This window comes from Solenopsis invicta, chromosome 3 (assembly GCF_016802725.1).
Source record: "Solenopsis invicta isolate M01_SB chromosome 3, UNIL_Sinv_3.0, whole genome shotgun sequence".
NCBI classification, from domain to species: Eukaryota; Metazoa; Arthropoda; class Insecta; order Hymenoptera; family Formicidae; genus Solenopsis; species Solenopsis invicta.
Genome location: NC_052666.1, coordinates 24,374,817 through 24,400,849, shown reverse-complemented (window position 1 = coordinate 24,400,849; position 26,033 = coordinate 24,374,817). Strand labels below are relative to the sequence as shown.

The window sequence follows — 26,033 nt, the reverse complement described above, 5'->3', positions numbered from 1 at the left end:
GACGAGGCGATCATAAAAGCTCGCTTCTCGTCGTGATTATCCTCCCGCTCCTCTTTTCTTTCTTCTTTCACAAGAAACTTTCGACGGATCTTCCAATATCCTTCGTCTCGCTTTCCGCCTACTTTTATTTTTCATTTATTTGTCGTCTGATATTCTTTTCCATCTTTAATATTTGATTTTCATGTTTCGCAAGAAGTGCCCTCAGAAGATTCTCAAACGGAAATTTTTCACCGGATTTGGCAACCTTTCATCTCCGCGAGTTTCTTAAATAAATAATTCATTCCCTACGCTCTTTATCTTGACGATTGTGACATCGCATCCATTCCTGCGTAATGTCCACCTCGCGGACGACAATTCTTCGTTTGTGCGAGAATGGGATAGAGTCTTCTTTTCGTATATAATGAAGCCAATTTGCGCGGCGCGAACCGCAAATGTAAAAGTTAATGAAGGTTTTTGGTCCCTTGCGGTAGGGAACATATATTCCGCAAATTTCACCGTAAAATTTCCGCTCCGCAGGAAACGGGAAATGAGACTGGTCGTATTACGACCGACATGTCCGTTGTCTCCGTTATATGCTCTACGGCACGACTTTTTGTCTGATTTATCGCCACACTCTCGCCCTTATTTCGGCGTTATTTAACGCGGACCTCACTCCACTCGTTTCGCGAATCTCTTCGTCTTACTTTATATCTCTTCTTTCCTGCTACTCGAGCGAGCTATTTGTCACTCGAGTTATCCTTACGGGAGCAAAGTCTTTCCAGATTTTCAATTGCGAATTTAAGTCCGCGAAGACCTGATCTTCCTGATTTTTGTTTATCTCAGTGTACCGTAATAATTTATATTTCATCCTGTACCTCTATCGCTATCCTTTTCAGATCAATTTACTGTTTCCCTTCCCGATTGTATATTTATAAAACGATCCATATCCGATCCGCCCGTCGCAGGTTAACTCCTTTCGCTCACGATGGCATGAAGAAGAAATTTTATCTTTAAAACGAGAAAATATTTGACATTTGTCGGTATATATCGGTACGTATAACTCAACACGAGTGCACTCAATGGAGACAACGTCTACCGAACGTCTTAGATAAAACTTCCATTTACTGATTAAAATCGTTATATGAACACAGTTTTGCAGACGGTTCGTTTAAATCGAAGTCACAAGCAATAACTTAGCAATGTCGACGCAAGGAACATCGTTCTTGTACAAACTTTCCATTGATAATTACGAAACATTATATACCATGCCAAGTATACAAAGTTAGTCAGTTTCATCGTGTTTAAACTGTACAAGATGTTACAAGTTTCTCGCATTTGCATTCAAACCTTTTACAAAAGGTCCATTAAAGATTAATGGATTAAAATAATCTTGTAATTTTGTAAATTCGAATTTTGTAAATTTGATATAATATCGCGGAGTATTTATCAAAATTGTAATTAAAGCTATGCATTAAGGATGTATCACGCGTACGGTCACTGCAAAGTAAATTAAAATTAGAAAAATGTGTTAATATTTATAACTTTAAATGAAATATGTATTGCACATATAAAAGTTGTGCGCGTGACGTTAGTTTTTAATTTGGTCACACATTTTTTTAGTTTAGTTTATTTATTTTATTAGTTATTAAAATTTAAATTATTTTTAAAATTATACGAGTAAAAATAATGTGTTAAAAATAATGTAAAAAAATCTCAATTTTTTTGTATAAATATTTTAAGTATTTATGATTTACACAAAGTTTTATTACGGTTCGTAGCTTAGTTGTTTCGCAAAAATATAAATAAAGAAATTTTATGTATCTAATCTCTGCATATCTAATCTCTGCATCGCAATGAAACTCTACATAAATCATTTTGAGTACTTGAAGTACATATTTAAAAAGTTCAGATTTTTCAATTTTTTCATAAGTTTAAAAATTATTTTGAAAATAGATGTAATACATGCTCAAACAATTTTTGTTCTTCGCCGTGCCATTGTGAGCAAACATTCAACAGTCTCCTCGTAAGCAGTGTCTTTGCTTTTCCTCCGATTGAAACTAATTGGGGAGTTATTACAATAAAACATAAAACTCTTAAGAACATAGTCTCGGGCCATAAACAAATACCACCACAGACGAACATAAAACAATCAAACATATGGGGTAAAGTAGATATCAAACTCGCATGTGGAGTAGTTTTTATCTTCAGCCATGTTTGTTGTGCATGCTATTTGTGTCTAATGCTTTACTTTTCGTTATAAGTATGTATACATTTAATATCACCATGGAGAGCTCGCAGCACGCACCAAAGCAATATATAAAGTTTAAATAAATATTTTGTATAGGAAAAAGAAAAATAAATCGTCCTCTTTCTATTTGCACCTTGCAAATATGTAATCATCAATTATTGAAACATGGAGAGAATTTTTTTCTTAAAACTTATTTTCAAAATTATTTTATGTTGAATAGTTTGATTAAATTTTACTCAATTTTATTAAAATAGTGAAAGTCTTCAAAATCTTTATTGGCTGGCGATTACCATTTTGAGAGTAAATTCCAATAGAAATTCTCCATGTGTAGCGTTTATAACCACCAAATACTGTTAACGATGATTTTTAAACGTACGACACGTCGCGGTGTTGTAATAACGTTAATTCGGAAATGTGTCAAGGTTTAAAGTCACGCTACGAAAATTCGCACGCCACTGCTTCTGCCGAGTACGATTTATTTCTGATCCACACGCGCCGGTCGTTGAGATCTGCACAGTTTGTAGGAGGTAGAGCTAATGGTCGGCCGAGAGAGAGAGAGAGAGAGAGCGCGCGTAATGTCATAAGCGAAACGCGGCAGTTTGCGCAAAACGATATTACAAGATGCTCGCGTCGGGGGTACGTTGTTATAGCGCTTAACAGCGACAAAGTTATATCACTCAAGACAGACTCCATTAGCTCTGCATCGCCATGAAACACGCGAAAACACAGTCGCTACGCTAATGCTTTGTAAGGTATCCCTTGATGGCGAAATCTGGAACACTGAACGCGTAATCTTTTCTTCCTTTCTAACTCCCCTTCTCGCTTTTCCGCTCTGTCGTCGTCGCTGAGGAATACCCTTTTTCACAGTCGAAAGGATTGCGCTGTAAAAAGTGTTTCAGATATCGCCGTACATGCGACCTACGACACAGAGAATATACTAACGAGAAATGTTCTTTCTCTCTTTTTTTTGCAGAGAAAGCGCATCGAGGATGTACGTAAGAGAGGAAACTAGCTATGAAACGTAAAGTCGCCTCTTAAAGGACGGCCACTTACCAAGCGGATGAAAGGAATCCTTTCATCGGAACAGGGCTCGCGATCGTTTTATTACGAAATAAAATCCATTGCAAATATTCTAAATTAACGATATTAATTTTGTGAAAATAATCGAAAACCACGGTATAACATTCCCCTTGAAGTAGAATCGCGAAATATATATGTTAAAAACTCACTTTACACTTTTACGACAAAATATATAACGAAAAATTTTAATATCGATAAAGAGAAGGTAACCAATAGCCCTAGATGATAACGATACACAGGAACTAAGAACATTTTTGTTTTGAGAATATCTTCATTTTCGAAATATAGATATTAAACTGACATTACTTATATAGTGTTAAACAAACATAACTTGCTTGTACAAAGAAATTTTGTAGTGTTTAAAGAAAAATATATTCTCATTATTCATTTATTAATAACTTTTATGAGAGAAAAAGCATATTGGATAGAAAATAACAATATTTTCAAAGTATACTATTACCAAGTAATAGAAATTTTTAATACCATTATTATCAAATTAATTATATCATACTTTTTACATAACTATTATAATATTGAAATAAAAACATAATTTTCACTGGAATTTAAGATCATTAAATTCTTTAAAGATTTTATATTCTTGCAGTTGCTTATATCTGAAACAATAATTGTTAAATAAAACATGTTAGTTTTAATTCAATACTAATTTTTTTCTGTAGGAGAGATTGTGATAGAAATATTCGAGTATTTAGAAAAATTAATATATTTTCTTTTCCAGTACGCATTTTATCAAAACATATTAATATTGATATTTTCAATATACTCATTTCCAAAGAATTTGTATCGCAACAATTACTGTAGATTTTGTAACTGTACTTGCTCTTCAATTTAAAACACGCGAAAGTTTAGCTCGGAAAGCAGAGAGACGGGAGTGCGAAAAATGTTAGATGAGTTCGAATTGCGCAACACTTTCCGAATTCGCGTTCCACGAGGCGCTTCAGGGCTTTCTCAGATGAGATGTTTTAAGGGAGTTTCGCACGAAAAATGCAGGAAAAGAAGAGGAAACAGGCGGAGACCGAGAGGAAGAGGGCGGAGGTCCGCGCCCGCCTCGAAGAGGCTTCCAAAGCCAAGAAGGCGAAGAAGGGTTTCATGACCCCCGACAGGAAGAAAAAGCTTAGGGTAAGTTTGCTTTTTGTTTTTTCCTTTTTGAATTTGGTCGTACGACCAAAGCTAGTTCTTCGAGTCGCGCTTTGTAAATCTGAATCTGTGAAATTTTACTGATTTACATTTTCTACTCTCTAAAATCTTTGGAGTGAAATCCCACTCTAAAAGTGTGAAAATTCTGCCAGTCTTGATAAAGAACTTTTAGAGTGGAATTCCACTCTTTTAGATGAAATTCCACTCCACAAAATTTAGAGAGTAGATCTAACAAATCTAGAAAAAGATAAAATGTAAGTTAAACTGAAATGAACATTAAAGTGTGAAATGTTCCCTTTAAGAACTCGATTGCGATAAGTAGAGCTTTCGTCATATTTCGTCATATCGCTTTGCCATCAATGAAAACGGTACTCTCGGCGCCAACGTTTTCAAAAGCACGTTTCATAATACATCAATACTTGTGCCGCATCGAATATTCATTATCGACAACCAAGTCCTCGTTCCCGATTTTACCTTATTACTTCATCGCACGCCATAATCTTCTCTAACATTGTTCGAGTCCGCCGTGTAATATTGCGATAATCCTCTTTGTACCCCCTTGTGCGCCGATTTTCTCGCGAAATATTTCTCGCAACGGCCATTTCTCTATTACTTTCTCTTATTCTTCTCTCACCCCCCCCCAACCCTCTATCTCCTTCGCTTCGTCTTTCAATGTTCCGTTTTCCGGCCGTCGCGTCGGCGCGGAACGTCCGAAACTTTCCCCGAGAGTTTATCTCGCCTTTTTACCTTTACTTTATGGTCCCGCCTTACGTTCGCCATTCTGTTTCCATCGTCGCGCAACATCCTGCTGAACATCCATGCACCCTCTCTCTCCCTCGCCGGTCCGCGCGTCCCTCTTCATGCACCGTCGCAAGCATTCGCAGTCGCAGTACATAAAGTTTCCCCGTGTGCATGCAGATTACCTCTTGGAGAATCTTTTTGCCGTTCGTCGGCCCCGCCGCGCCGCCGGCATGTTATTTTCCCGTAAATCCACCTTCCTTCCTCTCGCTGCGTCAATATTTGCTATCCGCCGAATTTCGACCGATGTTATCTTGCCGTTGACCGAAAGAGAAAGGCGTTAGCCGCGAGCTTAAATTATTTCGCGAGTAAATCGCGGACGGGAAATGTTCCTCTCGAGTCGAGCATTGTACGCTTAACACGTCACAGCTCGCATTAATTCATTTCCATTTCGCCTTGTCTGTTATTACACGATACGTATTTACGTATTATGACACTACAGAGATTAATTACAAAGATTATGCGGCGCTGCGTTCAAGTCTTTTTGTTTCAATAACAGTCCTTTTCATGTACAATTAACCGATTGTGTAATGAGCACTTAGATTTATTAATTAAACGTAATAATAATCCGCTTCATTGCATACGATTTAAATTGTTCATATGGTTTATGGCAGACTACTGAATTTCCGTCGTATTTCCATTTAAATTATCGATTTCAAGAGTCTGTGCTATTAGGAATTGATTCGTTGGTGAATCGAATAAATATTTTAGAATAAATATTCCTAACCGAATTTCCCTCTCGTCTGCTCCCCACGAAATGTTTTTTCTTTCCGTACAACCGAGCCTCACGAATTTTTCACGTGCTTACAGTTGCTGTTGCGTAAGAAAGCTGCTGAGGAATTGAAGAAGGAACAGGAAAGAAAAGCGGCCGAGAGAAGGCGCATAATCGAGGAGCGCTGCGGAAAGCCGAAGATCGTCGACGACGCCAACGAAGGTATTTTGCTTCGTTACGTAATCTTACCGCGTTTATGGTACTTTTATATTCGCAACAAAGTTCGCGTTATCCCGAGTAAAACTATAAATTTACCTTTACTAGCTACTTAATCAATGGTTTCCAGTTAAAGCGAAGATCATTGCACAGAAACGATGAATTTGAAAGATTGATGTAATGTTGATTTGCGTACACAAGTAATTTTTAAAAATATGATATCTAATAGGAAATTTCATGTACCTGTGCAATAGTCTTTAATTGAACAAAGTTGCATTTAGAGAATATAAACGTTTTCATTGAGACACAATAATTAATAATAATGCGCAATCTTTCATCTTCACAGGCCGAAATTTTGCGTTACTGCATTTCCCACCGTATTTTATCAGTCTTTTACAGATCGTATTGCGCTAGTAAATTTTTCTTTGTATTGAAAATATTGAAAATGCGGTCGAAGGTACGGTAATTGGCATACGATTTTCAAGATTAAACTCATCACGTCGCTAAGAATTCTTTCTGTCTTAAAATAATTTTTTAATCCCAACAGAGAAAAAAAAGCTTACGTGAGAAAGCACAATACCCGAGACGCGCTTCAGACGATCTGAATACATACATGAATTACGCGACGCTTCTCGTACGACGCGTCTTTATTTTGTTTTACATTATTTTGTTTCTGATGGACCCCACACAGAGACCGTAAAGCGCGTGCTGCGCGAGTACCACAATAGGATCTCGGCATTGGAGGATAAAAAATTTGACATCGAATATATTGTTAAGAAGAAGGATTTCGAGGTACTTTTGAGAGAGCAACAGTTTAGCGAGAACGTTTACGCGACGTGCAGTTAATGATAACGCGACGCTCACGATACAGTAACAACGATGCGCTCAATGTTGTTGCAAATTGTGTAACGCACCAATATCTCTGCCCGGTTGCGCATCTACGTAGGGCGACGACGAATGCAATTAAAGTTTTGGCAAGGAGACCAACGTCGCGAGATTGCTCCGATTGTATAATTTTACAACATGCACCGGTTATATTTAACCGCCGTTAATACACGTAGCGTACACTCGAAAATAGCATCTGATTACACGACAAATTAAAAAGTGGAGCAATTTGTTGAACTCATAATACAAAAATGAATCAAAAGTCTCTTTGTAGTTCGCTGTAATTGTATTGTAATAATTTATTTCCTACAATAATTATTATAAAAATTATATATATATATATATATATATATATATATTGCAATTGGTATAATAATTATTAAACAATAATTATTAAAGGAAAGTCCAATACTGGCGTGTACCATGTTATTTTCAGATAACATTGCTTAAACAAAGACTAAAAAATAAATTTTAAAAACAAAAATACAAACTATAAAGTGTCTTCTATTAGATGATATAGCAGTCTTTGTAATACTGTTTCGTATTTTGTAATAATTAATATTTTTACGATATAACCCAAAAAGAGCACAAAAAATTGAGTTCCAAAGCTGACATTATAAATAGTAATAGCAGAATTCAGACACGATCCCGCGGGGAAGGAGTTAATTATAAAATAAATTGATAAATTAAATAATAAAATACATTTAAATAATAAAGTTTATAAAATTACAAGATTAGAATTGAACTTTATATGTTTTTTTTTCGTATCTTATTGATGTATATGTGGTTCCGTCGTGTCCGATACTATTTTTTCTATCTTAAGGTATTAAAGAAAATGTAAAAAAGTCATTAAAAATTAGTTAACAATGTAATTAAAGATTTATATCAGCACTGACGACTTTCCTTTACAATAATTATTCCAACTATTATAATAGTTACAATGAATTTATTGTATTTAATATTAAGCTTTCATTTTAAGAAAATTTGCAATTTTGGCTTGTCGCAGTTACTTTCATCAAGCAACGAGCCGATGAATAATCGTTATCGAGCAACTTCGTGAATGATTAACGACTCTTTACTGAAACTTGAATCGTTCGTCGTGGCTTCTGCGGTCGGGCGAGAGACACGAGCTTCGCATTCTTTCGTCGCACCGTTTTCCATTCACACTTTTCTTTTCTCTTTTTGTTTTTATCTCTACGTAACACAAGACTGCCGTCGATTTTTCTTGATTCTGTTCGCATCTTGTTTTTCTTCGCATTTAATGTGCGCGCGATTTCTCATACTGTCTTCTGTCTTCTCTCTGCTCTCTTCGTTTAATCCTCTGTTCATGAATCTCTGGCGAATTTAATGGCGATTTAAGAATACTATAGATTATTCGCATTTTGATTATTGTGTTAATACGGCTTGTTACTACTCACTCTATATTTTCGCAAAAACACGAATAAGTCAAAATAACAGAATAACAATCAATTTTGAAACACGTCACGGTATATACGTCTACAATAAATTATTGTTCACACTGCTTCACACAACACGCATCACACTTTTACTTCAATGTACTTTTCTACTGATTTTTATTATTTACGAAAAACCTCTGACGCTTTTTTTTCATCTTGTGAAATATTGTATAGCCTCCGTTTCCTCACTGTGCCATTACTTTCGATTTATGCGCGAATATCTATGTGCACCTCTTTGTATCGTCGTTCCTGGATGCAAGATTGTTTCAAATTTCGCAGTAACGTCTCGAAAATCGTTCGCGGAGGACGATTTAAGAGGTCGCTTTCACTCGCTGGAAACTTGAGACAGTCTTCGCATCGCTAGCGCCGCGGAACAGCAAACAGTTTATAACATTTCGACTTAGCTCTCTCACACCGGGCTCACTTCCTCCCCAGACTTTCACGCCACACTTTCCGCCCTCATACTTCGATCGTTTGTTCAAGTGGTACACGTACGCGAAACGAACTCCATTCGCGTCGCATTCGCGAAAAGTCACAATGCATCCGTTTACAGCGACATACGCGGTATCGACGTAAAAAGCGGTCAAGTCGCGAGCATTTTTCAAGGAGTTGACTTGAATTTTAACAGCTAGCGTGAAGTCCACTCTGACCCAGTATCATAAGAGGATCAACATTCTCGAGGAGGAGAAGTACGACCTTGAGTACGAAGTCGCCAAGAAGGACATGGAGGTCGAAAAAGTTTTTTTTCGTGGCAAACGAAAGATGAGCTGCGATTAACGCCAAATACTCTTTCCTATTCGTCTTCTTTCTTTTCACTTTTATGCGCGAAAGCACACATCTCTAGCGACTTGTTCCGATTTGCATACTCATAAAGCTGTCCGTAATAATATTAGACATAGTCCTCAAGGCTGAGTATTTTTCTTAGCAGCAGCTCTAACGTAGCACCCCTCGCGACTCGTAGAATCGCTCAACGTAGATCTGTCTCATTGTCTCAAGTAACGTTACGCCATTTTTTCGTAGGCGCCATAAGTAGAAAGAAACTTTTGTCTATTTTATTATACTTGCGAGTATACACACCACCCAGACTCAGATCCTCTCTCCGCAGTCCCGTATTTCTCACCCCCTGCGCTGATCTCCCCTTGATTCCCTCCACCCGCCTCCCTTGTCAGGTTAACGATCACGCAATTGTCAGCTTCGTGCTTCTCGCTTCCAACGCGAAAGACTCATTTCTTTTCTATTCTCCCCATGATAATTTCACTCCCTCACGAATAATCCCTTTCGTAGTAGTAATATAAATCATCACAGAAAATCGCAAGTCGTCACATGCGTTAGTTTTCATCACATTTTTAAGTAATCACAAAGTTATTTTTATTTTTAAAAAATAGAAGGATACAACGGCACAATTCGTCGATACCGATATGCTAAAGATATATAACAGAATGAGTTGAATGTAGAAGTTGTTATCGTTCTTATCTTATCGATCTCAACGAATTGGATAACAGCCGTTGCAATTTTCCAACTTTACGTAGCACCGTAATTAACGTTTTAATTGCATCGTTTTTCTTATTTCCTTGAAGCTACAATTCCTTAATTAAATTATAGTACGAGTAGTACAATTAGAATTAATTTTTTTTTTTTAAGATAGCCGACAGCAGAGACGATAGAACACATTCAGCGGAACCCACTTAGCCTTTTTTTCCAATGACTTTTTGTTCTTTTAGCCGAGCTGCAGACGATCTGTTCGGCATATTGGAACAGACTATACTTACTCGAGGGCGATAAGTATGACCTCGAGAGGCAAATTAGGTTGAAAGGGATGGAGGTAATTACGATCGGCTTGCCTAAAGAAGAGAGAGCCTGTCGAGTCACCTGCATAGATTATTTTTGTCCGACACTTTCACCCTTTCTCCCGCCCGCCCTTATTCACATGGATTTTTTTAACTCCGCCACGTGCTTGACCGAGCGACATTTTTGGTCGAAACAATTCTCGAAGGCGTTTCTGGTTGACGGGTCTTTGAACCTTCGGTATGAGCACGTTTGCACGTCTCTTAGATAGGGAAATGCCGCGAGACACTAATGTTCCACACTCTCTATGAGACTTTAAGGACAGTTTGAAGGAACGTAACCAGCATTAACTTTTTTATCTGCATCGCGCGAACCTTAATGTTAACGTCCTTTTATTTTTATGTTCAAATAAACCGTCATCGGCCGTTGCAGCTGCGATGTTACTTCGACGAGACCAGATCGCATCGCGCAACCATAAGAAACAAAAGCGAGATTTCGTTTTCACTTAATTTCATCGAAACTGTCCCTTTGTTCGATTGTTTTAATTTTCTGATTTGTTTAAATATTTATAAGAAAAAGTCCTGAACTCGAAAATTTTTAAAATTATAAAAATTTAGTAATAGAGAATATTCTGTTATGTAATAAACTATTTTTTTTTACTGCCTAACCCCGTTACTTTGAAAAGATAAAATAAATCCTGAAAATTTTTTGGTCCATTTTTCGTTTTCGTTTTATTATGAGATTGTTGAGTTTTCCAATCGATAAATCTCATTAAAAGAAATAAGTTTTCTCTACAAAACAAATTTTGTTCCATTTCCTTTCGAATGAATAATAAATTAAAAACGGAAAATGGATACCACATTATTTTCAAAGGATGATTTTACCTCTTCAGGATGAATTTGAGTAGCAAAAAATATAGTTTGTCATACTTATATCAGGATATCCTCTATTGCCAAAGTGTTGTCAAAGTTTCATAATTTTTTGAATTTCCAACTTGGGGATCTTTCCTTGTTAAACAAATAAACGAGCAACAATATAAAACGCGTTTTGTCTTTTTTCTTTTTTTAAATCGTACGGTATCATCGGCATAGTGTTATCTGTGTTATCCGCGCAATTACGCCGGTTTGTTTTCTCGTTCACGTCGCTTGCAGTCACGTTCAGGATAGTCCGGGACGTGCGAATGGTCGAAGATCGAAGTTTCGAAGGTGTTCAGCCGAGGCCGCGGCGGCGCCATGCGTATCCCCCCCGCGATACATCCGGCGGGGCCAACGACAAGGCGATCTCCATTTTCACGGAAAGGGACTTCAGGGCGAAATTACCACCCGCTCGACCGCGCCGAGGAAAACACCTCCTCGGGTATCCCGCGACGACGTCCCGCGCGATTAAGCATTCGAGCGCCGCGCAACTTTTATTATCGCACACGTGGAGCGAGAGAGGGACCGCCAATTTACTCGAATCGGAGATTTCGCAAGTTTTGCTTGTTGTGGGATCAAGGGCTCCCTCATCGAGATTCCAGCGTCGTTCGTGTGGTGTACTATTAGTATTCGAGTCGCGCGCTTTATATTCTTCGCTAAAATATGTAAAGCTAGGCTCCTTTGATTTTATGTGAAACATTGTAAAAGGTATTATCTCTCGATTTATAGGTAGTATATCGTGCAATGTTTATTTATTGGTACACAACAATGTCATTAACAATTGATGTAAGTTTAGCTAATAAAGTTAATTAATTTTATTTTTCAAAAGCTCTATATTAAAGTTATAAATTAAATTTCTGAAGATTTCTAGTAAATTTGTTAGATATCCCATAGTATTCTCTCTCTTTTTGTACTCTCTAAATCTCGTAGAGCGAAATGTCACCCTAAAATGTGAAAATCGAACCTGAACAATTCTTCGAGTAATTTGTCACTCTAATAAGAGAAAAAATTTACTTTTGTGGAGCGAAAATTCACTCCTATAGAGTGAAAATTGATCCTGGGCGGTTGTTCGAGTGATTGGTCACTCCACGAGATATAAGCCTTGTATTCATGATGCTAGAATTCAGTTCGATATCTCGGACAGAGAGAGAATTGACCAAACGCATTAATCAGCCGAACTGTTCAAATGCGATTGGTCAATTCTCTCTCTTTCTCTCTCTCTCTCTCTTTGTGCGAGATCTCGGACTGATTTCTAGCACCGTGAGCACAAGGCTTTGTAGACAGTACATTATACTTGAAAAATTAAATTCGATAAAAAGTTGACTGAATATTTCACCCACGATATTCCCACGATTTTCGTGACTCGAGTTTCGCAAATGATCCTAGCTTTCACACGTCGCGTGAAATCGATCACATGTTGGAGCCGTCTGTCTCTCACTCCGCCTGTGCCCCTCCGCGGTCGCCTAAGCCGTCAGAAAAGCAAACATATCGAAGAACCAAAGATTTCTGAGAGACCTCTCCGTATTCTTTGTAGTGGAGTTGAAGAAGATTTGCCAAATGTATCACGACCGCGTCTACCTTTGTGAGGGTCAGAAGTGGGATTTGGAGCGTGAAGTTCGGAAAAGGGACTACGAGGTACAGGAAAAGTGAAAAGCAGCGACAACGGCGAACAATGCGAGGAGAAAGAGAGCAACCGCCAGATCGCACGTCTCTTTTCATCATTTCCTCCCGACGGTTGCCGACCCCCCGCGTATATCAGACGATAAGGGCATCACCCTTCTATTCTCCCCGGCCGGTCTCTCTCTTCGCGTTGTCTCTCGTTCTCCGCCCATCCCCCTTTCTGTACATACGTTTCTCTTTCGATTGTTGTTCTCTCGTTCACGATGTTTTTCTTGGTAGAAAACACACTTGCGGCGCGCGAACGCAAGTCCGCTTCGGGGCGCGAACCAATGGGAAAAGTTCCCACGGTGGAGACGCGTGGAGAAACCTTTCGACGACGACCTTTTGCTACTCTACGAATCTTTGTAATCTTGATCAGTCCTGTCTCGATAATCTATAGATGATGATCTATCACAGGGAAACGCAACTAGTTTTTTTTTTTTGGCAGACTAAATATAAAAATTGAAATTGTATTGCGAGCCGCACAGCTAAATGTAGAACTTATAAATATACAAGGTGTCCTGTAAAAACAACAATATTTAAGGATAGAATCTTGAGACAAAAATCTTTATTAGAGAAGAGTTCAAAGTTGCAAGTCAAACTGTCCGAAATTCGCTCAGGTATGGCACATCGCACAATGATGATGCACTGAAAAAAAAAGTTTGATAGCAATAATCAAGCATACATGATAGTTATTAAGCTTTGGTGAAACAGTTTCAATTAAATATTTAGTTTGACCAAATATTTAATAATATTTAATGACCGTTTAACGATTAGTTACTATTATATTTGTTTACTATTAACAGAATTAATAAATATTGCTAATATTTGATTGCATTAATCAAACATTATTTATTTGAAATTATTTCATCAAAGTTTAATTATTCATTATTGTGCGTGATATGCCACACTTGAGTCCGCTCATTTTGAATAGTTTGATTTGCCAATTTTAAACATCTCGTTTAAAAATTATTCCAATCTCGAACAATTTGATACTGGGATTTTTGTCTTAAAACAATCTCAGGAATCTACCCTTAAACGTTGTTACGATCATTACGGAATACCTTGTGTATTAAATATTATAATATACATAAAATAACAAGGTACATTACGTATATTATTCTACGTTACATATTGAAACAACTCGACTACTATGAGCTAATAATTCAGTTTATTTTTCACTTTTTCCGTGAATCAAGCTTGGCTAAAGCTTGCGAATTGGAAAGCCTCGCGGGCTAGTTGTGTATCCCTACGACGATTTATCGTGCTTTTTTTAACACGATCTTTTTACGCGAAGCATGACGAAACAGACAAACGTCGGCGAATAATAAGGAAGGAGATTTTTCTTTTTTTACGTGGATATGAAGTGCCGCAACGAAAAACATTTTTGTCGGTCATGTATTTTTGCTCTGTCCCTTTTTTTCTCTCTCTCTCTTTTTATTCCTACGTCTTCTTTTTTTACCGCGTAACGCGTGCCATTCTTTTCAACCCGCCTGTTCACTTCTCTACGTTTATCTTCGCTGTCTGGCTAAACGCACACTATATCCACTTACTCTCTTAAAACGTATCTATTTGTCACAAATCTATACTGTCACACTTTCTCTCTATTATCTAACCATAACGCAAATATATCTCTTTGAGCTTCATACTAACTCGCCAACGAAAATAAAAAAAAAAAAAAAAAAAAAAAAAGCTTTACTCTCTCGAGTCAGGGCTGGGCAAGCTTATAGAGAAGACGCCATTGTTGTGTTACTATATACTCGTAACTGTATACTGTATATATACTATCTCCTTGTATACTTTCTCAGTATTGAAGTTTGCAGTATTGATTCGCACGCGTATTTGCCGATCGCAGATTGAGACGTTGCGTTTCGCGCGCGCCGAGAAAAATGATCGTGAAACGAGATGGGCGCACGATTTCGCAGCGATAGAAGCAGTTGCCCTAGATTTGTTGCCAAAAAAAAGAGTACGCAATCGAAGAAAATCTATCACCTACGAGGATCACCGAAAGGGATCACTCCTCCTCTGGTCTCACGCGAGAACTGAGCTGACACTGTATGCCTGAGACCACGTGCGCGCGTGTATGTGCGTGCGTGCGTGCGTGCGTGCGTGCGTGCGTGCGTGCGTAGGTGTGCGGTGCAAAATCAGAAATGGAAGCGAAAAAAAAGAAACGACAAGTATATCTATCGGGAAAATACAGCGATTATTGCAACTTTCACGGTGTCTTCCTCTTATCTTCTTTATTCTGCTTTACATCACTCCGTTTCTCTTTTCTTTTCACGCATAAGTTTCTCTCTCTCTCTCTCTCTCTCTCACTTTTTTTCTCTTTCTTTCCTTCTCTTCTCGCTTACTATGTCCAATTGCTTGACCCTAATACTCTGCACTATAATACACAATAAGGATCTCTACCATGTACAAACAAATTTGCTTTACCGCACATGCATGGCTTTTTCAACTAATAAACTGTTTAAGAGATGCGGTGTATGTAAGGATAATAGGGGTATAAAGGGAACGCGGGTTAATTAACACTGTTGGACATGATAACAAGGTTATGAGGAAACACAGGCGAATGGCTCCATTATAGCGTTGATTAATTTCATGTTATTGAAGACTTGACTGATCGCTATCTGATATTTCGGAGCATCACGTGATTGAAGGTAGATACGTATTTTGCCAAAATACCCGTTACCGGAGTTGTATCTCGTTACGGAAATTAATCATCGCCATATAAATGCTCTCATTATTAAATTGATATATGTGAGTAACATTCATATGCAATAAATTGACGAGAATTACATTTCTTCTTCTTAGTTTTTTTTTATCTGAAAAATTTTTGGAGATCAGATTCAATTCCATGTGGTTACTTAGATGCGAATTATTTTATGTCGGTTTTAGAGAAATGAGATGTATTTGTAACGTCAATCGTAGTAGTTTAATTATCATCGCGGAAAAGTTCTTAAATTTTTTTTCCGTACGATAAATTACGTTTATACGATATACGAGAATGATTCAAAAACTTGCAGTCGAATTAACAGCATGAGTCCATCGCCAATTTTTTTATTAATCTCCGTAATTATAGTTGATAAAACTCCGTCAATCAGGTTAACAATAGAGCTTAATTCGCGTATACTTTCGCAGCTACGCGATAAGAAGTATGGCACTTCATATTCATCGCGAAGAAAGAAAAACAAGCAACTTTTTTCAGTATTTTAATTTTATCGTAAGATAACACGTGAATAGTCGTACGAATTGTCATGATTTTGATAAGAAACGTGTCTTTCGGCGTTAAAGTTTTGAAAAGAAGCACGTCGTCTTATCTGCGTTATGGACTGACTATCCAAACTTGTCATTTGCCAGTTTTTGCGATGTTAGCGAGATATCGCGTCGAAGAAGAGCATTAAAAACGATAAAAAAAAGCTCGACAATGGATATACATGTAGATACTCGGGTCGATGATGGGTACAAATCAGCTTCGTATACGACTTTGGAAAACGATTACCGTATACACCTTCCCATAAATACCTTATGTAAAAGTTGTAGAGTCACCTATTTTCTCCTATCACTCGCTTTTCTATTTTTAACTCTCACAAAGGTGGACTGGTTCAAGAACGGATTAAAAGCTCACGAAATCGAAGTGCCATGCTGTGAAAATCTTCTCAGGCCGCAAATTCCCCCCCCCCCTCGCCGCGCGTCCCGCTGTGTCTTCACTATTGTTTCTTTTTTCCTTTTTATTTCATCGATCGAACCCAGCCCTCGCCCGTTCCACTGACTTTTGTGAGATGGACAATATAAATGTGTATATGAAATACCCGACTCACACGAGAGAGACATTGGAGTAAACACGTACAGGCGTCTACGATGGCTTTAAAGTGAAGAGAAATTGATTTTGCACCGATTCGCACGCACCACACCGACTGTCAGTGTCTTCTTGTCATGGTGTTCCATTAGGCTGTAAATAGCGGACTCTTCTTGGCAGAACTCTGTTCCCTTATTTTCGCAAGAAACTTATCTCTCGCTCGCGAAAGCAACTTGCCTCCCCCTCCGCATTTTCTTTAGCAGCACTTCATTATCAATCTTCAATTTTGTCAAAAATTTGAACTGTTTACGGTACAAATATGTTCGCACAGTGCATTATAACGCTGCTAATGATTATCTTGCAGCATTCAAAACAACTTTGACGTGCTCACGCGTTGCTGTTTTGAAAACAAATGTTATTCCGAGATAATTGGAGCGTATTATACGCGACGTAACGTTAAACGTCTGAGTGCAAAATAGCAAATGAAATCAACCGGGTATCGATTTCAAGGGATCAGTTTCACGCTTCGAGTGAGACGAACAGAGTTCTGGCAGTCTAGAAAACGGATTGTAGTGGATTTTGTAATTTTTTTCTCATCACCCCCGCGGCGGACGAAAGAGCTGATCGTGACCAGCCGGTCCCCTGATTGGCCAAAATGAAATTCACACTCCATCGTATCCAATCCCTCTTTTCTCTCTCTTTCTCTTTTTCTTTCTTTTCTTTGTTTTCTGTCTACTTTCGTACCTACTCTTTCCCTTTCTCGTAACCTGCGCGCGAGGAAGAGAATAAGGAAAAAGCACACAACGGTCGAATGATTCCCAAGAAGAAAGGGAAAGAATCCGACAAGTGGCTTTAGAATAAAGTCCCGCTCCTGAAGAAACCGTATTTCAGAAAAGTAGAATAATCACTGTCACCCGTATCGAGAGCGGGATAAAAATGTTTTCAGAAACAGAGAGATGGGATTCGTATACAATGACGACTATGGCGATACGAGTCGACTTTGTATCTAGATTTAATCTATTCCGAGACTCTGCGTACGTAATGTGCAACAAATTCGATGATTTCTCTACTCCTTGCATGAGTTTCTGCGACAGACATATTCGATCCTGCGGTAACAATTCCACAGTCAATCTATCTATAAAAATGCACGAATCATGGAACCTCTGCAATATACTAGTCTACGAAACTTCCTACTCTCGTTATGAAATTGCCATTATCGATTTTCATTCTGTGTTTGTTTGTTTGTTTTTTTTTTTTTTTTTGTTATGACACTAAATGAAATGACTTTAGCCGCGATGTTTCAATCGCGACATTTCTAGCCGAAAAAACGCAGTAAAGTGTTGTTTCATCGTGTATTTGCGAGTAAACTCTCTCGTCAATGATGCAATTTTTTTCACTGAATTTTTATTTTCCATTAGATGTTTTTGCACATGTGTCGTCAATTTTGGATAGCAAGACGTCCCAATTTTTTTTTAGTTATTGTTTATTCAACGGATAATGCTCCCCCAATCCTTTTCTTCCATTTTTCCCTTATCATTCGCCCATATCGCGAGACCGCTCTCCTCTATTCCAAACCCATCGCCGTCATCTGCTATTGCAGTTAATCCGCAAGCCAATTTACTGTCAATCTCGATCCGCCGAGTGGCTCGCCAGCTGAATATCCGCGCGCTTGCTCAACACGTGTAACTCCCTTTTCTCTTTCTCTCTTGCCTGTGCTTTTGCCACGCAGGGCGCACGCCGATACGATTTGATTCACCTGTCCGTTTCTTTTATTTTCTTTCTTGATTAACTGTTTGTGGCTGGATTGTCATGCCGTTCACGTGAGTCCACTAATCCGCGTTTGATCCAAATATGCGTTTCTTTACTAGACAAGATTGATTATTGCACAACTGTCTCGGGAAAAGCTTTCCTTTGTAAATCTAAAAGTTCGAATATGTCAAGTATTTTTCGTATTTAAAGTACATTTGCTCGAATGCCGTTCACATTGTATAATAAATATTTTATTGCTCAATGGACATATTCGAAACGATAAACTCTTATGCCTTGTATATAACGAGAAAATTATAAATACGCATGAATAAATTATATCGCAATGTCGAATGCAATCGATGTTAATACTTATATTCGATACATACAGATCGCGGACTTGAACAGCCAGGTCAACGATCTCCGAGGTAAATTGTAAGTATCTTCCCTTTCTACATCGCAAGAATTATGCAACATATACTCAGAGAAAAATTCATAATGATAACAACTATAAAAGTGACAACTATACAAGTTTTATAAGTAGAATTAATGTGACTAGTTCAATAAATTAAATTTTTTAGTTGCAATAAGTATAATTAGTATCATCATGACACTAATTGTCATGATATGGTAACAATATTTGTGCAACTATTAGTTTACAGTGAAATAGCACATCACCTAAATTACATGGTTATCATGGTAGACTTTACTGCAAATACGTTATGATAATTATCTACTTTAGTTCATATACGGTCGGATTAAGTATACAATAACTATGATTCCAATGAAACAGTAGTAGAATACTGTAAATACTAGAAATAAAAACGAGAAACTTCGAACTTCGAATCCCAATCGTTTCAATTTTTCCGTATTATTATTTTTCTATTTATTGTTTACCCAACAATTTGACTACAAATGCTTAATATTACTGCATTTTCTTAGCTTCTTATAACTTAGTACTATTTTTATTACAACTTTGTAAATTGTCAACATAGTTGAGCACAAATTTATAGTTGGTGAAATGATTTTTTTTCTTTGATGTGGATGTAATTTCTAATTACTGGTATTAAGATTATGTTTTATCGTTTAACGCTTTTTTGTCGCTTCAGCATGAAACCAACCCTGAAGAAAGTGTCTAAATACGAGAACAAGTTCGCCAAGCTCCAAAAGAAAGCCGCCGAGTTCAATTTCCGTAATCAACTGAAACAAGTCAAGAAGAAGGAATTCACATTGGAGGAGGAGGACAAGGAGGTAAGGATTATCGTTTTCGATCAAATCTCCACGTCTAGGCGACGTAAATCTTTTTGCAAAAATGTTTTTTTCCCCTACTCGTCAAAGGTCTACTCAAGCGTTCTTTGAATTTATCAGAACGAAAGGATTTTTACGGAAATATAAGAGCTGGAGAATTTTACTCTATGTTATAATTATCTTTATCTATATCAATAGTATTTAATTCAATTTTAATTTGCCTTTGTCCATCCACTAATATCTTATTTTTATTACATATTTTATTATCATATATCTTATATTTCTGCTGAATTTCGACTGATAAATTCATCGATAGTTATTGAGTTTTGCAAGGGACACTCATTTTTTACGACCGCGCGACGGGTAGGCATGTATAGTAGTGTAGTAAATGTTTTATCAAAAAACAGTTTTTGTAACCCTGGTTTTCTTTTTGTGTATAAAACCCAATTGGCAGGTTTTCTTTGTTTAAGGAGTTTTTTTCGTTTAGCGTATTGTGTCCAATTTAGGAGATCCGCACAGCCTTATATTTGCATTTCGATTATTGTTGCTATTAAAATATATTGATAATATTTCCCTGGAGAGACCATTATTTTATCAGCTAATTTGGAGGCTAAAATTCTCGAGCAGTGGATAATCGTGTGGTAATTAATCATCGATTCATCGGACCGCGGATACTTTCAGTATTAAATGTATGACGCTATTGTCATTTCGAGGATGAATTTATGCAAATCGATTAACCGCAAAATGTATCATTACGATAATCAATGACTGCAGTCGTTTTAATAATAAATGTCAATATATAGGGTGTCTTTCTACAATCATCTTGTAATATTTTAATAGCGTATTCTAAAGATTAATTAGATACAAATATTTTCATAGAGGATATCAAGTTTATCATAATTTTCAATTTATATTGTTTAATTACTATTGTTAACCCTCTGACACTATTCGAGTCACGAATAACTCAGCGCAATTCTTTTCTTTGAAAAACCAAGAGCATTGTAATTAGTTATAACATTTATATGCAATTATTTTTAAGCGATTATACAAATGCTTTCTAGAGTTGTTAAAATAGGTAAGAATCATTAAAGAATTTTTTAAACTTGTAAAAGTAATGAACATTAACCTAGAGATATCGTGACTCAACGTATACGTACGGAGGTGTCGTAAACAACGAATTTATAGATGATTGTTATTAATAATTATTATGATTATTAATTATTAATTAACAGCATAAAATTTACGTGTCTACAATCGTAATTACACTATTACTAAATGCGTATTATCTTCGTCATTCCTATTGATTATAATAACTCAAATGATATATCGATTTTCACTGCTCGACTAATTTTGTGTCTCGTTAATTTCTTACTTGCAAATATTATCGTAATTAGCTTATGTCGTGATAAATTTATTAATAATAAAAGATTTTAATGTAGATAATTATTTTTTTCGTTTTATAAGCGGGATCTCCTCAAGAGGACCATCCGTAGACATATGTCTCCGTATTGGAAGTAGTAGTAGTGGTAGTTGACTAGGCAATTTGTGTTGTTCTCCACAGCCCAAGAAGTCCGAGAAGGCAGAATGGCAGACCAAGAAGTAGATTTAATATGAGAAAGAAAAACAGTTTGAGTGCAAAATCTCAATAAAATACAAACATTACTACGCAACAAAATCGAGAACAAACGAAAAACTAAGAAACTTCTTTACACACGCGTTTATACACATACACACACATAAGAAGAAATATTGACACGATCGCGTTTATACAATCTGTCACGCGCGCAAAAATGAGTCATTATAAAATGAATGGAAAGGAAGAAGAAAAAAGAAACAGATGCATAAACGCGTAGAACATTTTTGATACCGTTTCATCGACGTCTCGCGCGTGTTTGCCAGCGCATTTTTATCGTTCACATTCGTTCGAATTGTTGTCAAACTAGTTCGTTTGCGCTGCAGAACAAATTAATGAGTGAGAATTGAAAATTGTCCGAACAATTTTAGGAGTTAGCCGATATTTGATTATATCCCTTTTCCGCGTGGAAACTAGACCGGTCAAAACGAGCGACGTAGAAAGATGCTGACTCTGCATAAATATTCACGTATAACTGTCATATATATATACATATAGAAGCGATAAAAGTTACGGCAATAAACGATCGAAGAAAGCGCACGTGAATAAGTCAAATGTTTATCCCGTGTGTCTCTTTTATATTTACATGTATGTGTATATATATATATATATATATAAAAGAGACACATATATAAATATCCCTTTATCGGCAGATTTCTCCCTCGTTTCTCTTTTTATTTTTCTTATTTTTTATGGTTTATTCCTTTCAACTCTAGAATTTCTCGTTGCGAGAGATCGCTCTTAATTTTTGTTATTTTTCTTTTTCCTTCGTCTCTCTCTCTTGGCGTCTATTGGATACGAAACTCGATAACGCGAAATGATCTCAATTTCCGATTGTTTCCGTTGTGTGTAATGGAAACGTGACGCTGTGTATGAGAATGTTAATGCGATCATAGCACCTTGTATTTTATGCAAAATCAGATATGACTTTCGCCCGGGCGTGCTCGTATTTTCTTGTCGCGTGATAAGAGAAATTCTTCCAGACGATGTTACGCGAGCGCGTATTTCAAATAATTCGATAAGAAGGAAGGTCGGTTGTTATCGAGGATCGTACCGTTTTTCCCTCTCTCTCTCTCTTTCTCTCTCTTTCTTTCTCTTTCCTGTCGTAAAACTTCATTAATTCGCTTTTCTCTGAGGCGTTTAATTTCCTTTATCTTGTTTTTTTTTCTCCGACACATCACTGCCATTAGAGTACTGTCCAATTTGTATCCATATCCGTTTATTTTTATTTCGCGTTCTTTCTCTCGTCTCCAACCACGTAATTTCGTAAAAATCTTCGCGATAGCGTAATCCAGAGCGCGAAGTAAATAAAGTATAAGATTAAGAGGGACGCGCAAAAAGGTGAGATTGGCTTACGAAATATATTTGAAGCTGACAGTTCCACTTTTATTTCGTACATAATAGCAGAAGCGCTTTACTCACACATACCCGCCCACTCGCGTTTTTCTACTCTTTACTGTCTAATTATATTGTTGCCTTCCGTTTTTTTTTCGCACACTCGCCTCGTTTATCTTCTTTTTACACGTGTTAATTGCCGCACACTTTCTCACGCAAGATCGTTCGTTCCGGCGGATTGCTACCAAATGCAAAATGTTAGAAAAAAAAAGAAATTAATAGAAACAAAAGTACGCCAGAAAAAAAAAATAGAAACTGAAACACGCACTCTCTGAAACTAAAGTCGTTTGATCACGCAATTGAAGCCCTTTTATAGCTTGCCTTATCGCAATCATTCGGCTGCCACGCTTTCAGACTGTAGAATTCGTTGTTCTGTCTTTTTGTCTTTGTTAGTGCACAATCGTGCACGCATTTTGATATTTTTTACGGAAAAAAATCTCTTATAATCTTTTTCTGATTTACAATAAATAATAGGATAAAAAGATGGTATTATGGCTCTTCTAGATGTTACGGTCACTTATAACATTCTCGTTATTGGGTGACAAAGACTAGTGATTATTTATGGAATTATTTATTTATTATAATAGTCCACTGTTATGCAATGACACTACTATGCTAATATTTAGTTGCCAATGTTTTTTTATGAGGCATTTTATTTTTGAATATTTCGAAACATTTTAGCATTTAATTACACATTTTCCTCAGTCTTTTCAAGCTTAAGCATATTATACTAATGTATGTACATTTGAGTGTTTCTTTGTTATTTAATTAATTCCACTGTACACATTTCGAGTCACACAAAATTAAGCAAGGAATTTTGCCAATGAAACCCCTTGCAAGGGGATTCTAAAGTGACGGGATTATTGACATTAAAAAATTTTCTGAGTTGACTTTACAGAACTGAAAAGTTTTACACATATAAATATAAAAAAATAAATCATGAAATACTGAATTTGAAAACGAAGAAAATGTAAAAATTATCTACATATCATATAATAATTTTTGAATATTTTTTTGTTAAATCTTAAATTAAGTCTTGAACTTTAAATCTATTTTTGCGGCGGGGCTACATTATAAAATATTGATTATAAACAGAATTATTATACAAAATGTAAAGAGGAGACCACAGTATCATCTTTTCTTCTTAAGTCAATTAAGAATACATACTTCCGATGATCAATATGCGTGTCGATCATGACATCGATCATGCCTTACAGTGTAAGCCATGAACGATACTCGTAAAGTGATATTTAAATGTATGCTTAATCAGTGTCTTATCTGTTGACTAATAATGTTGCTCTTGCATTATGTTCGCAGAATGCGTCAAAAGATAAGGTAAAACTTTAACAACCAACTTGTAGCTCGGCATGTCTGAGTAGGAGAGAATGACGCGTGTGATAGATGAGAGTAGATAGAAGTACGAATAGATCGTAAGCGCACGAGCGCGTGCGTGTGTGCGGAAGTGAGAGAATGGAGAAATAGAAGAGAAGCTTTCTTCGTTTTTAACGTACGCGGTGATTCAGCCTTGAACGGAATCTTTTCTTCAATATTATGTTCCGCTTGTTCGTAATTTCCTCGTGTTTAGACGCATTGCTTCCAACATTCTCAACAACGTTGGAAGCCGTTGTCTTAGTTTCTCTATTTCAATTTTCTTTTATTTCTTATTTATTTAATGTTTTTTTTTGTTGCGGAGACTCATTGATTCTTTTTTGCCGTAGTTTTTTTTCTTATTTTCACTAACAGTCTGCACGGCTTTGTAGATGGTCTATGACTGAGCGTAGTGCCAAACGACGTTTCCCGGAAACGTCGAGAGAATTTTTTGGTAGTATGAGAATTGGCGATCCCACGAAAGCTGGCGAAGAAATTCGCAATTGAACGGTATATGGCGACGCGATCCACGACGACAACGACGACTACGATGCAATTTTTGTCTAGATCTCGTTCTCTAGATTTTTGGCATAAAGTCCTCCCGACCAAATAGCCCCTTTAAGAAGTTTTTGCCCCCCCCCCTCCCCCTTAGTATTACCCCCCACCCCTGCTTTGCGAGAGCATTCACCCCCGACACTGCTAACCAGTGTGCTAGTCTAATTTTCAACATGTAACGAAATTTCCACGCATTTAACGTAATGTTTCCTCGATTTTGCAGAAGAAACCCGACTGGTCGAAGAAGGGCGACGAAAAGAAGGTAAAGGAGGAAGAGGCACCACCGACACCGGTGGAAGCATGAGAGAATTGAAAATTCTCAGTCACGTCGTTCCCGAAAGAGAAATGCAGGATCGTCTGTCCGTCATCGTCAATAACCGCTCGATGCAGGAACTCCAAAAAAAACCTCCTCTATATTTTTTAACGATCGACTCATTAATTTAATATATCCCGTTGAATTGCACGCAAAAATCTTGCCCGTCCGTCTGTCCGTTATGATTGCTCGTACGTCCCAGATTGTATCGAAATTTTTTGACATCCAATATCCGATCCGTAGCTCTACACTCTACACTCTACTCGTGCCTGTCCCATCTTTTTTACGGACGTAACGTATTTTTTTTTTAATAGACCTCGTAAATCACCGTAGAGCGTGCAGGATTCGCAAGAAAAAAATGTAAAATAAAATTCTGTCTTTCTATAAAACAAAATGCGAAGGGAGAGATATTATATGTAGAGAAAGTAATGGGGGGGAAATGTTACTTAAGGTTTTATTGTAAAGCAAAATATTTAACGATACACAAAACCTCTGTGTGTGATCATTTCCCTAAGTTTTCTTCACCTTCCTTTCGTATTCTGTCTGTGAAAGTTTTTGTTTTAACCTTTGATATGTATAAGATAATATTCGATTTATGTACGTTTTATGTTTTATGTACGTTAAATAATTATGTTTTGTTTATGCACTTTTCATTAAGCAGATAGTGTAGAAAGAGACTAATTAACGATTCTTAATGATATAAATATAAGATATATAATGGCATTTTTTCCAGTTGTCTTAATCATTTAGAAAACATTGATTAATATCTTTATTAAATATTTATTTTTATTATTTTTATTTTGTTATATGACGTCCGAAATTAAGTGATTTTAATTGAAATTAAAGTGTTCCGATCATGTTACACTGTTCAAATGTTTCACGCTCAAGATTTTGACGTATTTTACGAAAAATTAAGTATGAAAGAATTCTTAAAAATTTTTGAAAAGATTTATACAAGTTTAAGCACATTAAGAAACTTTTTTTTCTCTTCTTTCTTCTTTCTATAAACTCTTTAAAATTAAAAAAAAAACAAAAAAATTATTATACCAATTAAAAAAAAAACATTTTAAAGGAAGAATGCTTTCTAAATA

The 26,033-nt window shown here is 36.7% G+C and overlaps 1 protein-coding gene across 19 annotated transcripts in view; it reads left to right on the top strand.

Moving 5' to 3' along the window:
* The window catches only part of LOC105197190 (troponin I), a 34,468-nt gene extending 9,037 nt beyond the window's left edge, over positions 1–25,431 (top strand). For 2 of the 19 annotated variants that reach the window (XM_011163445.3, XM_039447245.1), the window contains exons 3-9: positions 4,316–4,444; positions 6,071–6,194; positions 6,880–6,980; positions 18,822–18,865; positions 19,540–19,681; positions 24,024–24,041; positions 24,853–25,431. In XM_011163445.3, coding sequence (XP_011161747.1) covers positions 4,316–4,444; positions 6,071–6,194; positions 6,880–6,980; positions 18,822–18,865; positions 19,540–19,681; positions 24,024–24,041; positions 24,853–24,933 — 639 coding nt within the window. In that variant the 3' untranslated portion in view covers positions 24,934–25,431. Of the gene's footprint in view, positions 1–3,200; positions 3,219–4,315; positions 4,445–6,070; positions 6,195–6,879; positions 6,981–9,158; positions 9,260–10,251; positions 10,353–12,763; positions 12,865–18,821; positions 18,866–19,539; positions 19,682–21,239; positions 21,852–24,023; positions 24,042–24,852 lie in introns of those variants that run through there. The other 17 variants (XM_026136851.2, XM_026136850.2, XM_026136849.2 and 14 more) reach the window with 17 other exon arrangements.
* Positions 25,432–26,033: the final 602 nt, after the last annotated feature.